The sequence below is a fragment of the Periplaneta americana genome, chromosome 7, assembly GCF_040183065.1.
Source record: "Periplaneta americana isolate PAMFEO1 chromosome 7, P.americana_PAMFEO1_priV1, whole genome shotgun sequence".
NCBI classification, from domain to species: domain Eukaryota; kingdom Metazoa; phylum Arthropoda; class Insecta; order Blattodea; family Blattidae; genus Periplaneta; species Periplaneta americana.
The window spans coordinates 151,384,310-151,398,145 of record NC_091123.1 but is presented as its reverse complement, the minus strand read 5'-3'; the positions used below and the strand labels follow the sequence as shown (position 1 = coordinate 151,398,145).

Here is a 13,836-nt window from a genome sequence, read left to right as displayed (position 1 = left end):
CAGATAATCAGCCCAAGCAGGGATCGAACTCGTACCTGAGCGCAACTCCAGATCGACAGGCAAGCGCCTTAGCCGACTGAGCTATGCCGGTAGCTTTCTTCTTAGTATTATGCAACAGAAATATTCTACAAATTACAAATCACAAGTAAATTTGCTAATATTATTAGTTCGTAAATTATTATGAAACAGGGCACTGGTTGAGGTTTTTTCCGGGGTTTTCCCTCAACCCATTAAGAGCAAATGCTGGGTAACTTTCGGTGCTGGATTCATTTTACTGGCATTATCACCTTCATATCATTCAGACATTAGATAACTATAGATGTTGATAAACCATCCTAAAATAAGCAAAACAAAAAAACTGAGTCACTGATGACTGCAGTGTGCTTTCAAGAGTCATGAATAAAGTAAAGGTATTGCCTAGTATTATGAACTCCGTACTGACCACATCGTCAATTTATTTTGGTTAAAAGAGATTTTACTGTATATAAATGAAGGCATAGGATACAACATACGAAACTAAAAAAAAGTTCTCTCCTCCAGGATAGTGGGAAGTGATAATAGTATAAACTATGTAAGAAAATGAAAACTTATTCCAAAATTGTAATAACACCACAGTCTACTATATATAGTCACGAAGCTTGAGTTTTGAGGGTGCTAGAAACAATAGACTGTGGCGGTACTATTTTGCATTGCCTGTAATGAGGCGATATTAGCGATCCTAGTGGTGAGCAACTATCTAATGTTTGCATATTTACTACGTATTGAGCTTCGCGACTGTATATACTAGACTGTGATAACACTCACCTTCCTGAGAAATGGACACAATCTCAAAACACTACAGTATTTCAAGGAGGACACATTACAAGGAATATTTTCTTCCAGAAACCACCTTAAATGTCTCAAATGGGAACAGTTGTTAATTCCTCACATAATAAATACTCCACATCTTTACTTACTTGTGAAATGCATCAAACGCACTATTCACTAAATGCTGTTTCTCTTGTTTGAGGTGGTTTGCAGCTGCTTGCAAATTGTAGCCAATCCCAAGATACAGATGACATCTTGATAACAAGCTTTGAGGGCTTGATATCTCTCGATTTAATGCCTTATTACTCCACTCAAGCCCTTCTGCAACCTGTTAAGAGCAAAACAAGTGTTATCATAATTTGTGATTCCAAATAAAAGAGAAACTAAAGTACTGATATAGGCCTACTTATATTCATAGATTTCCGTAGTTATTTGCTCCATGGAATGGAGTTGGTTTCCTGAGTAAGATGCAGTAGTTCCCCATTGCTACGGCACTGGTGACAAGGATAAATGTGAATTATAGAGAAAAGGCGGAATTGTGGCATGGGAAATAAAAGTGCTCTGAGAAAATTTTTTACTTACGGTATCACAAATTTAAATTATTGCACCTGCCAGAATCTTAACTCAAGTTTGCAGAGTGGAAAGCCAATGCAATTGCTGTTGGTCTAATTGTGTGTCTACTGCTGAGTTATTGAAAAAGAAATCATTCGAAATCTGAATGAAGCCTTCCTAAACTGTGATAAAGTTCTTAATCATTACATCGTATCATCATCAGTAGCTCTACAACTCATTGCTGAGTCTTGGCTTCCTCAAGGACTCGTCTCCAGCCATCGCGATCCAAAGCTACCATCCTCCAATTTCTCACCCCAAGAGCTCTGGCATCACCATCCACTCCATCAATCCATCTCGATCTCGGCCTTCCTTTCCTTCTTGTCCCATCCGGCTGTGTTAGCATTACTCTCTTTGGGATCTCTGCCTCTTCCTTCCTTATCAGGTGTCCTGCACATCTTAGCCTGGTTAACATCATGTATTTAGAGACTTCCACATCTTCATAAAGAGAATACAATTCTTGGTTATACCTTTTCCTCCACACACCCCTGTCACACACTGGGCCATAAACTCTGCGCAATATTTTTCTTTCAAAACACTGGAGAATTTGTTCATTATTTTTGTTCATAGTCCACGTTTCACAGGCATACAGTAGTACTGGTCTTATGAGGGTCTTATATAACGAGACCTTCACAGATCTTGATAATATGTTACTCTTCGTATGTTGAATCAGACCAAAATAACATCTATTGGCCATCTTGACCCATTGTTTGATTTATTGCATAACATCATTGTTCATTTGGACTATGGACCCCAAGTAAGTGAAGTGGTGTACTAATTCAAAGGTATATTCTCCTATTTTTACATCAGTTCTATTAAAATAACTACTGTCAGATGTCATGTATTTAGTTTTCTTTTCATTAACAGATAAGCCCATTTTCTTGGCATTTCTTTCGAGTGCAAGGAAAGCTTCTGACATTGCAGAAAAGGATCTGCCAATTATATCTATATCGTCAGCATATCCAAGTAATTGTACTGACTTGGTAAATATAGTGTGGTCTCTCTGTATCTCAGCGTCTCTAATAACTTTTTCCAAGGCTATGTTGAAGAGGAGACATGAAAGACCATCTCCTTGTCGCAATCCGTTATTACACTGGAAGTCCATACTCTTGTCATTTTGGATCTTAACCTTACAACATGCTCCTTCTAATGTCATTCTGGTCAGCCGAATCAACTTGAGGGGTAATCCAAATTCTAGCATAGCTATATATAGTTGTTCTCTCTTAATACTATCATACGCAGCTCTAAAATCTACGAATAGATGGTAGGTGTTTGTTTTATATTCGTTGGTTTTTTCCAATATCTGTCTGATGGTGAATATTTGGTCTATTGTTGATTTGTTATTCCTAAAACCACTTTGATATTGTCCGAGTTCTTTTTCAACAAAGGGTAATAATTTTATATGAATTATGACTGAGAGTAGTTTATATGCGATATTTAAAAGACATATTCCACGGTAGTTTGAACACACTAGTGGGTCACCTTTCTTAAATAGTGGACAGATCATTCCTCTTTTCCATTCATCAGGCATTCTTTCTTCTTCCCAAATTTTGCTAATCAGTTCATATAGCTTATTCTGTATCTATTCTCCTCCGTATTTAAAGAGTTCTGCCTGCAGATTATCCTCACCTGGTGATTTATTATTTAGATTTTGTATTGCTATTTCTATATCCAATCTATTCAGAGGTTCCACTGTGGTTTCATTTATTCTCATAGGGAGTTCCAGGTCATTGGTATCGTACTCATTTTCGCTTTGATTTAATAGTTCCTCAAAATACTCTACCCATCTATCCAGTATTTTACTCTTTTCTGACAGTATTGTTCCATCCTCTTTAGTGCAGATTGTTATTCTAGGTTTATATGTTTTTTTTTTGTATTACTAACTCCTTTGTAAAATTTTCTAAGATTGTTTTCGTCCTTATATTGTTGTATCTTTTCCAAATATTTTCTTTCCCATACTCGTTTCCTTTGTCTATGTATTTTCTTTTCCTCTCTTCTCAGATCTCTATATTTCTCAGACTCACTCCTCACATTTCTCTTCTGCAACATTTTCTTATACGCTTCATTTTTCTGCCTTGTTATTTCTTGGCAATCCTCGTCAAACCACCAATTTCTTGGTTCCTGTTCCATCATACCCAATTTATCCTCAGCTGCTGTTTTCATCGCGTGCTTGAGCTTTCGCCATTATTCTTCGATATGACCATTAATGTCATCAACATCAATAACATTACTACTGTCATCCTCTATGGGCATTTCTTTTAATTTAGTTCTATATGCATTAGTTATTTGTGAGCATTCTAGTTTCCTTATATTAAATTTGGTACTTCTAGAACCCTTTATTTTCTTGATATTGGATATCCTAGCTCGTACTTGTGCAATTACCAGATAGTGGTCCAAGTCAATATTGGCACCTCTAAAGGTTCTTACATTCATTAGGTTTGATTTGTGTTTGGTGTCTATTAATACATGGTCTATTTGGGTTCTTGTTTGTCCATCTGGTGCATTCCAGGTGTATTTATGTATGTTTTTCCCTTGAAACATCGTGCTTCCAACCACCATTCCTTGTGAGGCTGCTAGTTCTACCAACCTGAGACCATTATCATTTGTCTTATCATGGGGACTATATTGACCAATTATAGGAAACAGAGCTTTCTCTTTCCCAATTTGAGCATTAAAATCTCCTAAAATTATTTTAATATCATGCCGTGGGCATGATTCTACTGCTTTCTCCAACTTACTATAAAAATCCTCTTTATCCTCCACAGAGGATACCTCAGTTGGTGCATACACACTAAAAATGCTAAAATTGTAAAATTTGCCTTTAAGCCGTACATAACATATCCTGTGATCATATGCTTTAAAACCAATTACCGCTTGATGGACCTTTTTTCCAACTACAAAGCCTGTTCCTGACATATGTTGATTTTCGTGGCAACTATAATAAATTGTGTGTTTCCTTTTCTCAATGATCCCAGACCCCAACCATCGTATCTCCTGTAATAATAATAATAATAATAATAATAATAATAATAATGATTTATTTAACCTGTATTGCAGTTACATCAATGTTATAACCATCCAATTGATCTAATAGCATTTTAAGAGCTCCAGGTTTATACAGCGAGAGTACATTCCATGTCACTAGCCTCAAATCTTTATCCATTTTCTTGCCAAGTTGTGCCATTAATCGTGTCCGGCTATATTCGTTTCCTTGAAGTTTCGTAGCAATGTTTTTTTCCGGGGTGGAGTCGCCAACCCCACGCCCAACCCCCAACCTGGAGGACCAGGCCTCTATATTTGTGTCCCCTGGAGGCAGGGTGGCCCAGCTATACCCCCAGGCACTGGGTATCATTACATCGTATAGGACACAGAAATTTCTCAGTTCTGTCAAAAATTAATTCCACTTTTAAGAACAAATAGATGACTCAAGGTGCATCACGCATGGGCATTGACACTGTCCATCACACAGTAAGTTCCTCAACTCCTCCCAATAACAGGGACCACAGGTATAGCTTAAGCAGTAGTGTGTTTGCCTGCTGATCCAGAGTTCCACTCGGGCATGGGTTCAATTCCTGCTTGGGCTGATTACCTCCTTGAGTTTTTCCGAGGTTTTCCCCAACCATAAGGCAAATGTCAGGTAATCTATGGCGAATCCTGAGTCTCATCTCTCCAAATACCATCTCGTTATCACAAATTCCATCGATACTAAATGACCCAGTAGTTTATACAGCGTCGTTAAATAACCAAGTAAGAAGATCCCAATAGCAGTATTGATTGTTCATTTCTGTGTCTGTAATAATCGATAGCAACAAACTATGGCATAACCTAATAAGCTGAGATTAGTGTATAGTGACAGTTACTGTGAAATGTCACCGTAGGACAAGACTAATCAGTATAGAACAGTAGTTCCTAAACTTTTTTAATCACATATCACTTGGCAACCATTTTCATGTTGACAAAATGTTTATAGTTGCTGTTATTTCATATTTTTATGTTGTAACTGTAAATAAGCTGACCCATATTGGCATTAAAAAGTATCCTTAAATAGCACATACCCAAGATGGATGGAAACCAATGGTATAGCAGATGACCACAGGTAAGTCGGACATGTTTGGATTTGTGCTTACATTAACTAAACTATCTATTAACCCATTAGTGCATAGTGTCCGAAAAATCGGACACGAAAGATTTTTGTTGTACCAGTTACAGTGCTCGAGCTAATTTGTTTAAAATATGCTATATTACTTCGTCAATGTAGTAGCTATATTGATTTTATCAGTTTCTGCTTTTCAGCTTGAATTTTCAGTGTTAGAGAACACATATTGTTAAGATAGCAACCAAGCATTACGATGTTGTGCGCAAGGGGTAATTAAATTTATAAATTGATATATTTTATAACAATGTAATTTTTTGATACTAGGTTTATACTATTGTTAATACTTCTATTATTGAACCAGCACATAAAATCTCCATTCTTGTTAAAAGGTTTGTTGTTAACGAAGTGTAAATGTCAGCGTCCGAAAAAAAGGACACTATGCTCTGGATACAGTTACAATGGAAGTTGTAATATGAATGCTGTTATGATATTTTCGTTACTATTTTTCCGCCTAAATGTGAATGAGATATTGGAATAATTGAAAATAAAGATAAAATTGCATAAGAGAAGCTCATATTTTATTATGTTATCTCACCAGACTATGGGTTGGACACATACAGACAGCCACAAATCTGATGAACACGAAGCCAATGTCAATCAGCTTGGCAGAAAAATGCTTATTAGTGCTTGTGAATTACAGATTGCTTGTAAGGACAGTGATGTGGTTTTTGCAATATGAGGCACGTCCAGAAAGTAAGTTCCCCTAGGGCCGTTTAGGGAAAGAAACAATTTCTTTCACAGAAAGATTTATTGGAACAGATAAAGCAACTTTTGAGCCATTTTTCAACATATTCCTCACCGGAATTCAAACATTTGTCATACTGTGGGATCAACTTTTATATGCCTGTGTCGTAGAAGTTTGTCATCTGAGATCGGAACCAATGTGTGACAGCCGCCTGCACCTCTCTCCTCCCTGACACTTTGAAAATACTGATCGGGCAGATATTTGTTGAGGTGTAAGAAAGATGGTAATCACTCAACCTTTTACGGCTCAGTGCATAACAGCTCTTCTGCTGGGAGGTGTTTCAATATCCACCCTACAGCTCAGATCTCGCTCCCTAATCAATGCAGTTGGAATTCCCGATCATGGAGGATATAAAATGCCTTTTTGATAACTACTTTACATCTGTGAAATTGTTTATGCATCTCACTGAAAAAAGGGATTTGCACTACGGGAACTTGACAGGAAAATAGAACTGAAAACTGTCCTCTCAGAATTCAAGAAAAAAAGTGGCAGATTCACATGACTTCAGAACCTGTAATAACGTCCTTATTGTTCGAAAGAATGATAACAGCGTTGTTACAGCAGGCACCAACTTTGAAAACATGTCTATATCCACTAAATCTAGATGGTCAAGTGAAAAATAATGTTGTTGTTGTTGTCTAGTGCCTTGCATTTGGCAATGAAGCCATTAGCAGTCGTGCTTTCCAATACTTTTGAACTGTAGTTTCTTCTGATCTTAATGCTTCACAGGTCTGCAAGTGGTCTTCATTCATTTCTGCTGGATCGTTACACAGGACACATATGGGTGAAGCTGAGATCCTATTCTGTGGAGATGACTTGCTAGACAGTCATGATTTGTCAATAGTCTGAAGGCTGCAACTGCTGTTTTCCTTGGTCTCTGGGGGATTATATCTGGGTTGGAAAGTAGTGTAATCCATTTTTTGTCTTTAGCGTTTGATTCTATTTCTTGTAGATATGAATGAGAAAATTTTTTAGTGATCAAGCGTTTTATTGAGGAATATGAGAAATTAAATTTAGATTTTTGTTTTATTGTTATGCTTTTCTTGGCAAGTGTGTCTGCGGTTTCATTCCCCATGACTCCACAGTGTGCTGGAATCCATTGGAGACGGACAATCTTATTAACTTTTTGGAGTTGTGTCAACATTTTGTAGCATTCCCTTATTTTTGTTGACTTCTTTGTAGCATTTGAACATATTCCCTGAATTGCAGCTTTAGAATCTGAAAGAATTACTGTCTTGTTATATTTATTTAAGGGAAGATTTAATAATTGTCGGAGAGCAATGTGTATAGCCTCTATTTCACCATCATAATTTGTTGTGTCTCTGCCAACAGAATGATAAAAGGAAAAATGTGTACATGTAACTCCAGTTCCAGTAAGGTTTTCTGTGGTTGATCCATCAGTATATATGTGTAGCCATTCTTCTGTAGGGTATCTAGTATTGATCGTTTCCAGTGTTAGAAGTTTTTGTATTTCTTTTGGGGTGTCTGATTTACTTATTTCCTCCGTTAATTCCAAACTGAAGGTAGGTTGCAATAATTCTAATGGATTTTCTCTTATAAGTAAATTTTCTCTTGTGTTAGGAATGCTCAATTTAGATTTAATCTGTGTTACCTTTTCTAGGAAACTACTATGAGTTTTAAGGATTGAAGAAGGGAGGTTCTTTTCTGTCCATTTAGAGTTTGGCAGTCGTAACATTTTCTCATGTTGGAGCAGTGCTTGTTCTTCTATTTTTGTTGTTATTGATGGGATCCGTGTTAAGGCAAGCATGGCATCAACAGGTGTGGATTTAACTGCTCCAGTGATTAGGCGAAGAGCCTGATTTTGTATTTGTTCAAGTTTATTGATGTTAGCATTTGCTGCTGTTATTAAAGCTTCAGAACAGTACAAGAGGTTTGGTTTAATATACATTTTGTATGTTGTATTAAGGACTCTCCTTGAGCAGCCCCATTTAGCACCAGCTAACCATTTCAGGATTTACAGTTTCTTTTCAACCTTTTCTGAGATGTTTGTTATATGTTTTTTCCAACTAAGTTTTCTGTCGAAAGTGATGCCCAAGTATTTGGCATCATCAACTGCTTTGAGTGGTTTATCATTATAATTTATGTTAATAGTCACAGGTTTATATTTTAGTGTAAATAATTCATAAGTTGTTTTTTCTACATTAATAGTCATGAGGTTTTTGGAGCTCCATTCATGTACTTTGTTTAGGGCTGTTTCTATTCTGTCTTTAATTAATTTAGGTTTTTTTGGAGAGCCTGGAGTCCAAATGACTATGTCGTCAGCAAATAAAGCAATTTTGTCTTCTGAAGTTTGTATTATTGATAGAAGGTCGTTTATATAGATATTAAAGAGCGTTGTGCTCAGAACAGCACCTTGTGGAAGTCCTCGGTATGTTTGTTTATATTTGGAAATGTATGTATTATATTTTGTAGCTCAAAATAATGTAAAGTTTCCATTTTTCAGCCTATACTATTTTCTTCGAACAACAAAGGAATGGTAGGAGTACATTAGATCGATCAGTATGTGACTTCATACAGATCCAAAATGGTCAGAAGAAATTATGATAGCCAATATTCGCATACATCTCAGACGACAGTGTAGTAAATGCGTGGTTACTCTACAGGAAACAAAATACTGGAAAAACCTTCAACAATTTCGACGTTTTTTTTGAAAATAGCATTGCTAAAAGCATATGGACAACCAACATATCAAGGAAAAAGTGCACCTACGAATATTAAGGATGTGTGGTTATATGAACTGAACCACTGGTTCAAAGAGAAGATGTAGCTAAGTGCAAGGACAAACCCAAATTTATATGTTGCAAATGTAAAATATGTCTTCACCATAAATGTTTCACAGAATACCACAACCAGTAGTAAATATGACAATTGTTACCTAAAATAAAATAAATACGTGGCAAGAAGTGATTTTGAATGATTAAAGGGATCTTATTGTTATAAAATACCTAAAATAAGAAACAGCAATGTAACTGATCAGTGTGCATAGCGTCTGATTTTTCGGATGGCCTATATTTCTCAAACAAGAAAAAAATAAAAAGTTTTATTGCTTAATATGTGTTCAACTGATGCTAAACAGCAAATTTTTACGAAAAAAATTCTTTTAAATACATAATCCAACTTTATGCACTAATGGGTTAACATGCAAGAAACTACACAGCGTATATACAGAATGTTTCTGGTTTAATATTTAATATTTCAGGAGTGTACTCACTGATTATTTCAACATATCTATATACAAAGCTGAATGGTTACAATACAAGACAATTCAGTGACAAAAGTTCCAATTTGTTATGATTCTGAATACTATACAATCCACAGCATGATCAAAATTCTGAATATTATGCAAACCACAGCATGATCAAAATTCTGAATATTATACAAACCACAGCATGACCAAAATTCGAGACTGATCATTATCTATGAGTGAGAACATACTTTTGATGATTTGCTTGGTTGTTATTTTAGAGCCAATAAAGTGTCTATTATTCTTAAAAAGGCTAATTGATCTTTATAGTACTCGAGGTTTTGTCATTGTATCAATTTTTCTAATGCGTAAATAAAGAGCATAACATGATTATGTTCTTTTGAAAGTCTGGAAAGAGTGAAAAACCTCATAAGTCCTGTGAACCAAAATTTTCAACAACAATCGTACATAATACTTGTTGCTTCTACTATACTGCAAAGACAAGAAAAATAAGCTTCAAAATTCTCACCTGATTGAGTTGCTCGTAACAAATTCGTGCTGCTAGAAGACAAGGTATTACTTTAGTTGGCAGAAGCCTCGTAACCTCCTTCAGAACAGTAAGAGCATGGGCATACTGTCCCATAGTGACCAGGCACAAGGCATGCTGCATCCAAACGTGAGGCTCTTCAAATGAGAACTTCATAGCCCGTTCAAACGACTAAAACAAACATTTACTATTAACAACTAAGTGAATAATAATTATGAACTAACCTAGAGTTAACAGAGTGACACTTCAGAACATTAGTTGAGTTGTATGTGTTGTCAATACTTGCGTGAGGGACACCTGTCAACCAGCGTGTTCCTTTTCATTGTTGTATTTCCTAGAAAGGGTTCACAACCGTGGGGGCTTTAGGTACCTTCAAAACAATGCTCACATATTAACATTCTTTAGTTTCAGTCTTGAAGTTGCTCATACAACTTGTGTAGCTAAGGTTTTATTCTTCTGGGTGACAATTGTCAATCACGCGACTTTTTATGTTACGATGTCTGCAAGTTTCGGTAAATATTCATTATTACTTTTGTGAGTTTATCTACGTTTATCAAATTTCTTCAGAGAATTCAAAAATCTGCTACGTCAGCCTCAGAACAAAGGAATGGATCCAAGGGCCGTTGTTACCAATTTGGTATGTCTCGAGACAAAAGACTAGAAATGATGTGTGAAATGTTCAAAATGGACATGTGCCGACTATTTGAGGGATATCTGTGTAAACTGCTTGTAAATAACTAGGTATTGTAAAGACATGTCAGCAGAAATCATTCAGGAACAAAGACTTTTGAAGGATAATCCTAGGAAAATAGGACACAAGCTATTCAGGTATTATTGTATACAAAGATTTTCACAACAAAGCAAGGATTATAAACGTGTTTCCAGTATTAATTTTGTAGGTAAATGTAGAAAATATTTGAAATTTACACATAAATAATTGTCTATTAATTATAAATGAACTAATTCTGTTTCAAAACTATTTTTATATTTATTTATAAATAAACTGCGTATACTCCATATGGATAAACATGCTATAGGCAGAATGTGAATCTGTGAGTCACCTTTGCATAACATCGAAGTTGCATCTTTACCATTGCATTTATCACAGCCGCAAAGAAATAATTTAATTTGTAAATAAATATTTGGAGTAACATACCTCATGTAAGAGATCTGCGTGGCCCCACCGAACTAAAGCAATGGTTAAGAGGTCATAAATAGCAGTGGCATTATCATAGGCATGAATTCTGGCTTCTTTAAACTCTGGAGACTGGCTAAGTACAGCATCCCGGACTGCCATTGCTTCGCTGCAACATAAAAACATCCTAAGTGACATCTGTTTGCATCTATACAAATATTTTTAAACATATAACGATTTTAGCTTGTAAAGAACCATTTTTTTTATTATTCATTTACAACTTAATCCAGCTGCCATGGTGGTCCAGTGGCAGGACTCATAATCCTGTGGACTGGATTCGATTCCTGGTGTACCCTCAATTTATTACTTGTGCTGGTCAAGCTCGTGGTCCAGGTAAAACAGAGTTTTATCCAGGAGCTCTAGTTCCTCTGTGGCATACCAATGAATCTTCAGCAATATCCTATGTCGCATCCTAGGTAATAAACATTCAAGTACCTGACCTGCCGTTAATCTTGGAATATAATAAATGAATGCAAGGGTTTTCTCCGGGAGCTTCAGCTCTCCTGTGGCATACCAATAAATCTTCAGCAACATCCTATGGCACACCCTGGACAATGACTCTGTCGGTAAACTGGTTTGCACAACTGGCTTCATATGGGTGAATAACGAAGAGTCAAGTGCCTGCCGTTAAACTACAATTGTATTTTTTAAACCTCATTTCATTTATTGTATTCCATACATCCTACATTAGCAATGAAACTTTAAGATGTGGAACAAGAGTTACACAATTTTTTGGTGAGATGTGTGTATCAGAATTAAAATCCTTCAGCACTTAGAACTACAATACGCATTGAAAATGGTGTTAAGAATGAAATTATCACCAGAATGCTCTTCAAGAATAAAATATATTACATCTACTCAATGTCGTTCTCGGAGATTGAATGCATAGCCTATCTGGCCCAAGGCATCAAAATACGAATATTTAGAAGAAGAAGAATATGTTAACATAACATTTGTCTATTCAGAAATAAATTATATTTATTTAGATTTAGATTGGCAACAGGCCATGATTGTTTGGCCAAACACCTGCATAGAATCGGAATATATCAGTCCCCTAACTGCCCATTGTGCAACTCAAACCAAGAAATGGATTCAGAACACCTCAAAATCTGTGCTTCTGTGGCTGACAATGATATTGTCGGACCATCGGATCTCTGCCCCTTCAGCGCTGTCGTCGTTCTTGGAAAAGTTAACGCCTCTACTCACTCCATTCCACCAGCTTTCCTCCCACCACGTCAAACTGCAGGCCACGAACCTTGCCGAATAGTGGTGTTCCCAAACTTCCGCCAAACAATGTCATGTCTCTTGAATATTGCTTATTAATAATGTGAGGTTAATTATAATTACTTATTCATAATTTAATTTAAGTAGATCTAATGACACTGATTGACTTCTACGATTAATTGGAAATAATTATGATTACAGTGGATATTTGTTGGTTAAATGGAATTTACGTGAAGGGAATCTATTTCGTTTCTAAAAAGAAATGTTTTCGTCATAAATACTTTTTCTTCACCTTATTATCTTATTTTGTTAGGTTTGGAACGTGATCTTGAAGGCCTAATAAAATTATAAAATTGTAGGAATGAATGAACACACAGTCATGTACCCTCTTTCTTTCTCATCCAGGCTAAGTCAATACATACTACGATCTTATAAAACATAACATACTGATAATGTGCAGGAGTTCTAATTTATTCTTATGAAAATAATTTACATATTTACAAAAGACCAAGACTTGTATTATGCATGAAATTACAGAGGGCATATCCCGGACATATCTGAATCTGAGTCACTACTATTGCTGCTGTTGTCTTCACCCAAGTTGATAACAATCTAGCTACTTCCTCTTCTATTAATCCGTAACATTTCTTTCCCACCTTAGAAATTTATTGCTTTCCTCGCAACCTTCAATAATTTCTTCAAAGTCGGAACTTCTTTCTGCATGGTATAAAATTCTTGTATCTTTCTTCTTAAAATACATCGCTCCATATCATCTACAAGAATTAAAGATTCCCTTGGTCTGTTCCTCCCTGGTGATTCTAGCTTTTCATCTCCTGCACAGACTCCCTCTCGCCTGATTTTCTTTATTAGGCGCTCTGACCCGCCTTTATAAATTACATAAAAATGTTGTATTATATCAGTGTTAGTTAAGTAAGTAATTTTAATATGTAATCAATTGAAATAAAATAAGCCTCACCTGTGATCGCAGCTGCTCTTTTCGTTGCCTGATTTAGAGGAATCAGATATTGACCTGTTTGTTTCTCTTCATCGAAAAATGCTATTACTTGCTTAATAATATTTTTTTCGCCACTCCGTGCTACAGTATAGATGTTGAGTTCACTACACTGGACTGCAAGTGCAAATAAACTGAAGAAGGTTCAAAATTGTGAATAGTGGGGGAGAGAAAGGGAGAGAGACAGAAAATAGAGAGATAGGAATGCAAGGAGGGAAATGAATTACAGAGGCTGAGGAGGAATTAGGGTTCAGTTCGCATATCTTACAGGGGCACAGATCCGATGGTCCCATTATAATATCTTTGAAAAATATTGGAGTGCAAGAGGTCAAATGA

The 13,836-nt window shown here is 36.1% G+C and overlaps 1 protein-coding gene across 2 annotated transcripts in view; it reads right to left on the bottom strand.

Moving 5' to 3' along the window:
• Positions 1-13,836, bottom strand: part of LOC138703602 (tetratricopeptide repeat protein 7B-like) — a 68,890-nt gene that overhangs the window by 21,273 nt on the left and 33,781 nt on the right. For both annotated transcript variants that reach the window (XM_069831630.1, XM_069831631.1), the window contains exons 8-10: positions 11,226-11,373; positions 10,052-10,240; positions 957-1,135 (exon numbers count right to left, since the gene is read on the bottom strand). In XM_069831630.1, the coding sequence (XP_069687731.1) occupies positions 957-1,135; positions 10,052-10,240; positions 11,226-11,373 (516 nt within the window). The remainder of the gene's footprint in view (positions 1-956; positions 1,136-10,051; positions 10,241-11,225; positions 11,374-13,836) is intronic.